General features: G+C 44.1%; 1 protein-coding gene across 1 annotated transcript in view; it reads right to left on the bottom strand.

Moving 5' to 3' along the window:
• Positions 1 to 10633, bottom strand: part of ntd5 (ntl-dependent gene 5) — a gene marked incomplete at both ends in the record, with an annotated part of 53900 nt that overhangs the window by 26842 nt on the left and 16425 nt on the right. The window contains one exon of the mRNA XM_080743598.1: positions 4006 to 4197. Coding sequence (XP_080599724.1) covers positions 4006 to 4197 — 192 coding nt within the window. The remainder of the gene's footprint in view (positions 1 to 4005; positions 4198 to 10633) is intronic.

Genomic DNA, 10633 nt, shown 5'->3' with positions numbered 1-10633 from the left:
GCCTGGGCAAAGATGATTAAAAAATAATAGCCCGGGATCGCTTCCAATTTTGGGCTTCTGATCCGGTCGGGAGTGAATGGCGTCCTAAGTCATTTTGCTGTCAAAACGGAACTACTCTTTGGCCGGAACTTAGGCCGGATGGCACACCAAACCGGATGGCACGGCCTATGTTGTAAATGAATACCAGGCTTTCCTCTGAGAAAGCCTGGTGACACGAGGTTACAAAAATAACGACTGGCCAAAACAAAGTTCCCAAGAATCGGAACGAGAAATTAACATTCGAGATACTATTGTTGGCAGGCTAAAACATTCCATAAAGGCCCTGGCAGGCTAGCCTGGTTAATAAACCAGACTGCATAGTCTGGCCCTTCACATTAAATAAGCTTTTTCCACCAGCCCTCAGAAAGGGCTAGCCAAACAGGGCTGTAGGCTTGGCGCACGTGGTGGGTGGTGGCCTGGTTCAGAACCATTCAGCCAATCAGGCGAGTCTGTGTGTATACAAACACATTCCCCCCTCCACATATTACAGACATCAAACAGGTCGTGCTTTCATTGAACTAACAAGCTATTGACACTTGTATGGCTTAATCAATTACCGCAGCTCACAACCCCTTTGAAGTTCAGAGGGAGCAATTAAGAGCAAGTCACCTTGACATTTTTTTAAACCACCCTTGGAAATGAAAATTCTGCTCCCGAGTCCAGACTAATATGCCACACGTAGTTAGGAATTAGTATGAGCAACCCAGGCTACTGGCAGGCAGCTCTCCCCTGTTGTCTCTGCCTCTCTGGCTAGCCTCAAGCCAAACTGAAATGCCTTAGCATACAAGCCTTTTAAACAAGTGAGGCAAACCATACCATAATCAGTAACCCAATTACTCAAACCTGGCTGAGTTATATTACACAACACCTTAAAGGATTTTACCAACTAATTCAACTGTTTCCCCTGCACTCGCAGAGTGTTAAATAAGACCAAACATTATAGGCCTACAAACATATGAGCAAACACCGGTCCTCAAGCACTGTAGTGTGGAGACGACCAACACAAAATTAACTTCCATACAGTGTCAATAAATATACACGTTTAAAACACATTCAGTCCTCGTGCGTTACTTACAAATGTCCATTTGTAGAGCATGGAGGAAATCTGCAACACTATTGAACAGTCACTTCCAATCCAGCTGGCGATGTCAATTAGTCAAATTTGACTCAGCTGAGTGGTGCGTGTGCAAGGTCCTCGATTGTGTGTGTGTGTGTGTGTGTGTGCGTGCGTGCGTGCGTGCGTGTGCATGCGTGCGTGCGTGCGTGCGTGTGTGTGTGTGTAGGGCACGGGCTGCCCATGACAAACACAATTGGCCAATTTGGCCCTTGTTCAGGGGAGGGAAGGCGATATTTGTCACTGCATGTCCTCCTACGGGCTGGAGGCGGGAGGAGTAGGACAAAGTGTCCTCCCGGTGGGGGCTCCTCACTGGCAGGTAGGGTACAGTACAGTACAGTACAGTACAGTACAGTACAGTACAGTACAACAGCAGTGACAACACACCAATGTGTGTGGGGAGGACATAATTGGCATATTAACGACTAAATCGGGGAGAAAAAAGGGTAAAAATAAATAACTGAATGTGTGTTGCACTGTTCCATTTCTACTGGTTGCTGCTGGGGCTCCTTCTACTCTGTGAAAAAAATGCTTTTTTGGCTTCGCCCCTGGCACACACAAACACTCACACACACACACACACACACACACACACACACACACACACACACACACACACACACTTAAAGGACAACTTTAGTTTTTTACAACTAGGGTTCATATTTTAGATTTAAAAGAAAACGAGTGTTAAAATGTTCGTCACGTTTTAGCCATTTTTAGTATTTTGATTTCAGTGGTTGGGGGCATGCGTACAAGTGGCTAAATATGTGTTTTTAGACACAATAAGCTGACAATTTCTTTGTTACTGAAATTGTCACCAGCCCCCATAGTCCATACAGTAAGTCACATCTGCCCATGAAAGATTGCGGTGCATCTTGGGAATGGGCTTATTGTGTCTAAATTCTAAAAAGACATATTTAGCCACTTGCATGCATGACCCCAACCTGAGGGCATGCATGCAAATCAAAATTGTTAGAACCACTAAAACGATAGAAAGAAGTAAATGAAAACATTTTAACACTCATCTTTTCTTTTCTCTAATGACTATCTAAAATATGAACCCTTGTTGTAAAAAAACAATCAGGTTTGTATTCCTATCCCTTGTGAGGACATCTACATTTTAGGACAGGGGTTTTCAAAGTGGGTGACGGGGCACCCTGGGGTGCCGCAACGGCAGTCCAGGGGTGCCACGAGATCATTTGATAATATTTGGAATTTATTTAGACACTTGAAAAAATATTTAGTATCATTTTAAACTTGAAGTACAAAGTTATTTTCAGTCAGTTCTAACCAAAATGGCTATTATCTCAACGTTTTCCTCGCAACATAATCACTAAAATATTGTCACTGTGCTAGGCAGTTTGTGCTTGTAGACCGGCTGTTTTCACTAGTTTAATCATTTTTAAAATGATAAATGCAAAATGAACGGTTTTGTACAATTAGGTTTTCATCCGACAACGACGATATGAACCCTTGTTGTAGAAAACCAAACAGGTTTGTATTCCTATACCTTGTGAGGACATCTATAGATTTTAGGACAGCATTGAAAATGGGAGAAATATTAGGCAGAGAAATCTCCAAACGACCATTTGTCCCCACTATGTCTAGTTCTCACATTCTACTGCACTTGTGGGGACAAGTGCAGTAATTACAAGCACACACACACACACACACACACACACACACACACACACACACACACACACACACACACACACACACCGCCACATCTTTGGCCAGCCAACGTGAACAGCTGATGCTTCAGTTGCCATGGTGATGAAGTCGAGTGCATGTGTCCCAGCTGTGCAACGTGACGGCTGACACAGCGTGCACACACACACACACACACACACACACACACACACACACACAGACATGCGTGCACACACACACACACACACACACACACACACACACACACGCACACACGCACACGCATGCACGCACGCACACACACACACACACACACACACACACACACACACACACACACACACACACACACGCACACATGCACGCACACAAAAGCAGTTTTTATTTCTCAAAAAAGAGATATGTAAAGTAAAGTCACAGCGAAACACATTTTCAAATGTACATACACACACACCAAATGGACCCTTTCAGGTCAGTAACTCTGAGAGTTCGTACACTCTCAGAGTTGCGGGCGTACTGTATGTATACTTTGTGGCCAGCCAACCCACCCATGGCACGTGCACACATAGACATCAAAGGAGGCTTGAGCTAGCCTATAGGGTTCCAGACTGCACATCACCACTGTGAAAGAGGCTGGCACCGCAGGCTAGGCTTGAGCCCCTGCCCTTTTATCCGTCTGTAAAAAGTGCCCTCTCCAGACCATGAATGCAGTTTTTACTGTGGTGAAAGAAATGCAAATGCCCTCTTTCCATGCCATACCTGAAGGCAGCATTCAAGAGAATAGCCTTGTCCAAACTCTCCTGAACTTGAATGCAGCATCTTATTTTTTTTATCTTTTATCTTATTTTGTCCCCTCAGCCATCACCGCACTATACAAGCTGCTAAGCAATCACCCCCGTCACTAGGATGGTTTTCTGTAAATAGTGGGGTCCTGATGATCTGTCCTGTGATGTGTTGTGGTTATATGTTGTTTTTTGTGTTGAACAGACTTGTGAAGACAAATTTCCCTTAGGGGACAATAAAGATTATTATTATTGTTGTTGTAAGAATTGCCCTCTCTGTGTAGAAATCAAGCATCGAACGACCTCCAAGCTCACAACGCATCTCAGCGGCTATTTTCGATATTTTCACCAAAAAAGGCCCTTTCAGAAATGTCAGCCCCTGCCTCTCTGAGATTCTCTGCACGTCCCTGCACCCACCTGTGCAAACAGGCTCGTCGCCGCTCCACTGCCGGTCGCCCTGGCAACGGCGGATGGTTGCGTCCAGACCGCTGGGCAGGAGGGCACCAGGGTCACAGCGCACCTCCAGCAGAGCCGAGAAGGAGTGGGTGGGAGACAGCAGGCGAGACGAGGAGTTAGGACCCGAAGGCAGGGGCCAGGGACATGTACGACCTGGAGGAGAGAGGAGAGGAGAAGGAGAGGAGAAGGAGAGGAGAGGAGAGGAGAGGAGAGGAGAGGAGAGGAGGGGAGGGGAGAGGGGAAGGGAGGGGAGGGGAGGAGAGGAGAGAGTTGTGGAGGAATTCAGATCAATCAATAATCAATGAGAAAATGAGGAGACAAGACAAAGTATTAGGTGGTGGTGGTTATGATTTACACATGATATTGTCGTTGTCGGGTGGAAACCTCGTGTATGTCCAAATACTGTTCGTTTTGTATTTATCATTTTAAAAATGATTTGGACAAGTGAAAACAGCCGATCTACAAGCACACAACGCCTCGCGGTGCAAGGCGTTCTGTGCTTGTAGATCTGCTGTTTTTACTACTTTTGTGCGACGGCCTTGTGTGATGAACTGGGGCTTTACATCTTCAACATTTTCAGGCCAAGGACCCCTTAGTCAAGAGAGATGAAGCAGGGACCCCCACAACCTGTTCATAGAATATAGTTTCATTGTTTGACAGCACAATCATCAGCATATTTTGGATTCATGTCAATTTGTGTTTCCAGATATTTAACCACTTGATCCGTCAATACTTAATAAACTTGACCTTTCACTCTGTAATTAGTCTGTTCTTTTCCCCCCACAGAATATGGATATGGATATATAATGATATACTATAAAAATGGAGAAAAAAACTTTCTATCACTCAAAGATTTGGAGGACCCCCTGTAGTAACTCTGAGGACCCCCTGGGGGTCCCGGACCCCTTGTTGAAGACCCCTGATCTACTCTATATCGTCACACATAATCAATCATGATAATAATATAATCCTCCACAGGGGGGAGGGGGAGAGGAGGATGGGAGGTGAAGATGTGAGCACTGTGACACCGTGTTGCTCTGCTCGTGTTCCTTTGCTCTGCAGTACAGTTAGAATGATTAGCATCAAGACCATGTATTTAAACAGGCCACTAATGAGCTCGTGTAACTCTTGACAGCAGCTGTGCAGAATGTCCTCACATGCCACCATGCGTGAAGCCAGCGCTGGGCTGGGCTGGCAGGCAAAATCTCAGTATTCCGAGATCCCGTTGTTTCGACGTCCCAGTAGTCCGGTTAGCGTTAGTGTAGAAGCCATTGCACTGCTTTAGTTTGTTAGATACCAGTAAGACTCCCTAATCGGGAGATAAGCGACCGTCAGGTCACAGTATACACAAAGAGGCCTGTAAGTGGCATTGGTTCCACCCACAAGTTTGTACGAGAAACGGTTGATGAGAAAAGCCAAATAAAGTTTGGGCCAAGTTAAACCAATTAAGGTGAAGGACTCTTAATCAAGTCAATTGATACCACCCAGAAGTTTGTACGACAAACGGTTGATGAGAAAAGCCAAATCAAGTTTCGGCCAATCATAGGAGGGGGCGGGGCAAAGGTAAACCAATTAAGGTGAAGGACTCTTAATCAAGTCAATTGATACCACCCAGAAGTTTGTACGACAAACGGTTGATGAGTAAAGCCAAATAAAGTTTTGGCCAATGAGGGGAGGGGGCGTGGCAAAGTTAAACCAATGAAGGTGAAGGACTGTTGGAGCAGCAGGAGTCGGTGGTCCCCGGGAATTCCCCGTGAGTAGCCCAATTGGGGTGTTGATTTGGTCATTTCTGCACTATTTGCCGCCGGTGGCAGGGGGTCCCTGGGGGTCCCTGGGAGTCTGTGGAGGTCCGGGGGTCCTGAAGGTTGTGGTTTGGCAGTCAAGGAGTGTGTGTGGAAAATTTCACATGGATAGGGGCAACGATGGCGGAGATATGAGTAGGGCAAAAGTGTGACGTGACAGACAGACTGACGGACGGACTGACTGACGGACGGACGGACTGACTGACAGACAGCCGGTGGAGGTTTTGATAGTAAATGCGACCTGACGGTCGCAATTATTGTCATTATTATAGTTGTGATTATTTGGTATTAATTGGCATTATTGCGACCGTAGGTCGCATTTACTACCAAAACCTCCACAGGCTGTCCGTGGGTGAGTGAGTCAGTCCGTCCGTCCGTCACACTTTTGCCCTGCTCATATCTCCACAACCGTTGCCCCCATCCATGCCAAATTTTGCACACACACTCCTTGACTGCCAAACTACAACCTCCAAGGACCCCCGGAGCCCCAGGGACCCCCAGGTCCCTGGGGGACCCCCAGATGTAAAAAATGACCAAATGTGGGGACCCCAGATGTAAAAAATGACCAAATGTGGTCACACGTCACACTTTTTCCCTGCTCATATCTCCGCAACCGTTGACCCGATCCATGCCACATTTTGCACACACACTCCTTGCCTGCCAAACTACAACCTCCAAGGACCCCCCGAGCCCCAGGGACCCCCAGCTCCCTGGGGGACCCCCAAGTGTAAAAAATGACCAAATGTGCAAAAATGACCAAATGACCACCCCAACGGGGCTGCTCACAGGGAATTCCCGGGGACCACCCACTCCTCGTGCTCCAGAACGGATGCAAAAGTGGTGACGCCCCCAGTGGAGGACCCCCTCCACTGCAGCTCACATAAAATGCAGATAAATCTCCCGATTAGGGAGTCTTACTGGTTAGTTATATTAGTTTGACATTATTGGCAGTGGTGAAAGTGAGCCGGAACGGCCGGAACCCCCGTTCCGTTAAAACATTCGGGGCCGGAACGGCGTTCCGTTAAGAAGAGGAGAAGCCAGCTGTCAAAATCCCATGTTAAATAGCCAGCCACAAACGCACGTCCAGGAAGAAAACAATAGCCTATACTAAAGTCAGATTAACATACAGTACACAAGTGTTACTAGTTATATTTTCTGATAAAGTGCTTCTAAATTATTCCCGTGGGTTTGTGTAGGTCAGTGTGATCCAGTCTGTTTGCGTTTCAGTGTTTGTTTGACACGGAGCGAGTGGGTGGGACGTTCGCGAACGAATCGAGTCTTTTGAACGGCTCTTTGAAATGAACGATAGGATTCGGTTCACAGTAGGGAGCCGTTCCTTTCTAATGAACAGTGGTGGGAAAATTACTCAATTTCTTTAGAAATATCAATACTGCAATCAAGTAGAAGTTTGGAATGTTAATGTACTTGAGTAGTAGAAGTATCAAAATGTTGGCCTACGTCTTTTGAACGGCTCTTTGAAAGGAACGGATCCCAGAGATCCGGCTCACTTCAAATAGCCATAAATCCCATCTCTAGGAGGACTCGTGTCTGTGCCTGCATGCGGCAATAAATGCAGAATAGACCAAAATGATTAAATTCTGCATCTGGAAATGGGAGATGTAGTGGAGTAGAATTAAAAGTATTGGAAATACTCCAGTAAAGTAGGCTAGGCTATACTTAAAACCTGTACTTAAATACAGTACTTTAGTAAATGTAGGTCTACTTAGTTACTTTAGATAACTGGTTATAATAATATTAATAATAATATATATAATAATATAATAAATATAATAATAATATATATATATACATGCTTACCCTTCTGTATGGAACAATGAACAATATGAAGAGGCTTATTATAGAAGGGCAGCAGGTGGGCCTCCCAAAATGCAGTTTTCTATGCATTTCAGGGGTTTTGGGGGATTAGAGCCTCCCAAATTTTTTTCGGCCACGCGGCGACAGTTCCGGCAAGAATTTCAAACCACTTTCACCACTGATTATTGGTTAATTAGATGTTTTGTGGGCATGCCAATTCCAGGCTTGATTGGGAGCTAAGGGCATAAATGGGTGTGGTTGATTAGCCAACAGTATGCACCTGAGAGGACAGATGGTTTTTACCGGTGTCCCACATTGCCAGAGAGGAAGCCATGCCTGAAAATGTTTGTAACCTTAGGGTTAGGTTTGGGGTTAGGGCTTAGGCTTAGGGTTAGGGTTAGCATTCACCAGGTTAGCATTCACCAGAGTGGGCAGGTTATAGCCTGGGGCTACCGGGACCTCGAAACAGCGGCACACAGGGTGTGTGTTTGGGGATGGAGGAGAAAATATACTCTGTTTTTGTGCAGACCCAGAAAAACACTGACTGAACACACACAAATAGATGCATTATGGGTAACTTTGCATGCACGCACAGACACACAGATTAGAGTGTACACATGAGTAGTTGTTTAGATGTTCACAAAAAAGCTCTCCCTCTCACATGGACACACACACACACACACACACACACACACACACACACACACACACACATTCTCACATAACTTAACTTCTTAGGACCTCTGACTAATGCTGAACGTTTTAGGACCACCCTTTCTAGACATTGTAGAAACATATGCTTTACACCCCTGAACATGAAAAAAAATCTATTTTAATACTATCACCGCAGATTTAAAGAAGGGAACATTCTAGACATTGTCATTTTTACTGTACTTGTTAGGACCACTCTTTCTAGACATCGTAGAAACATATGCATTACACTCCTGAACATGAAAAAAAATCTATTTTAATACTATCACCTCAGATTTAAAGAAGGGAACATTCTAGACATTGTCATTTTTACTGTACTTGTTAGGACCGTCTAAAAAAGGGGGGGAAAAAAGGTAAAACTTTTTGTTAACTTTAATGTATCGTCTCTTATGAGCTTAATCAAATATACTGTATAGAATGAATCACCCGTTTTTAATGTGATAGAAATAAAAACAGCTTTAGTTCACTTAACCAAATAGTTTTAATCTATCCTCCAGATGTAGTTTGTCTTGGAGGGGGGGAAACATACTGCAAAATCTCCATGGCCATATCAGAGGGTCGCAACACAGCCCTATCTAGACCTAGGAGTAAAAGCATTAATGTAGACATGAGAAATCAATGCCTCAAATGGCAGTACAGTTTAGCAGTGGTGTAAAAAGTAATCAAATGTTTTAGTAAAAGTACCAATGGCACCAAAGGCCTGTTTTCAAGATGTTACTTGAGTAAAAGACTTTTGTATCAAAATGTAAAGCACAAAACTAAAATGTTAAAATAAAACAGGTTATACCTCTTGTGTAGCACTCGTTTTCTTTTTTGAATTTTGACTGCATAAACCTATACAAATATTTCAAGATTGTTATATCAGATGTCTACTGCGATGTCCGTTTTATATACTGTACACATTAACATGGCATCAAAACATCTCACAACTGGCATTTAAAGAAGGAAGCATACTCTGGAGTGTGAATGTATATATCTATTGGCCTGAATGGTGGACTGCGACATCTACTCCAAAAAACACAACTGCAGTTCCATCAAAACTTTATCCTGCACGTGTGCACAACCCGACTGAAATACAATAAGGCCTTTTCTACGGCTAAGAACTGGTTTGGTTCTTCGGGGATGAACCAGTGGTGAGTGTTTCCACCGAGAACCAAGTTGGTTCCGAACTGTAAAAGTTGGTTCGGGATTGGAACCACAAATTCCTTGTTTTTGCAGTGAACCGTGGAACTGAAATGGGGACAACGGTTCTGGTTCAATCTGGTGGAAACGCAAGTCTGTTCCCGGCCGGTTAACAGAAACGAACCAAGGTTCGGTAAATGACACCGCCATCATTGGCCTGATTACAGATAATAATGAGAACTGGCAACTGAGAGGAAGCGAGAGACTTGACATGGCGGTGTCAGGATAACAAAACAATCAAAGAAAAAAAAGTCAGACACATTAGAAATGTCAAACAGACATAAGACTCCAGCACAAAAGGTTTATTCAGAAACATTAATTCACAACCCCTTAAATCATACATGGGCAACTGGTGGCCCGGGGGCCACATGCAGCCCCCACCTTTAGTCAATGCGGCCCTCAGGTCAGAATACTGAATATATTATTGATTTCAGCAGTTACAATTGCAAACATGAACTGCTTAAATTCTGTCTATATTAGTAGCTTAATGACCACTAGTATAGTAGTATTAAAATGTATTTTTTATGTCCAATGTATTTGTAATCAGGTTCATAAAGTTAACATGAGTATATAAATACATGCATTTGAAATTAAATCAAAATGTTACATTTCAGGATTCCAATTAAGAAATAACTAAAAATAATTCAGGATTCCAAATTAAAAGAAGCAAAAATAGCCGATCTACAAGCTCAAAATGCATCGCAGCGCGATGCGTTTTGAGCTTGTAGATCGGCTATTTTTGCTCGATTGTATGCAATACTAGAATGGCAAAGTAGGATGTAGCAATATGCAATGTGGCCCTCTGGAGTGAAGGTGGAAATATAGTGGCCCTCGCCATCATCAAAGTTGCCCACCCCTGCCTTAAATTAAGAGAGACTTGGACGATCCGAAGCAAAGCAACAGAACCCCCATACAACTTCTTCCCACAATATTTTTAACCACAATGACGGTGCCTGAACAATGCAAAGCATCATGAGAGAACACATGTAAGACTGCGATTCTATTCGTTTAAGTCAGGTCGTCCAAAAACATTGCCAAACTGGTGGTACTTCTAGCAACAAAGAGCCAATGTCACCAGT

This window comes from Nannobrachium achirus (genome assembly GCF_963921795.1).
Source record: "Nannobrachium achirus genome assembly, chromosome: 2".
NCBI lineage: Eukaryota > Metazoa > Chordata > Actinopteri > Myctophiformes > Myctophidae > Nannobrachium > Nannobrachium achirus.
The sequence above is the reverse complement of the archived record's forward strand: the minus strand, read 5'-3'. Positions and strand labels throughout refer to the sequence as shown.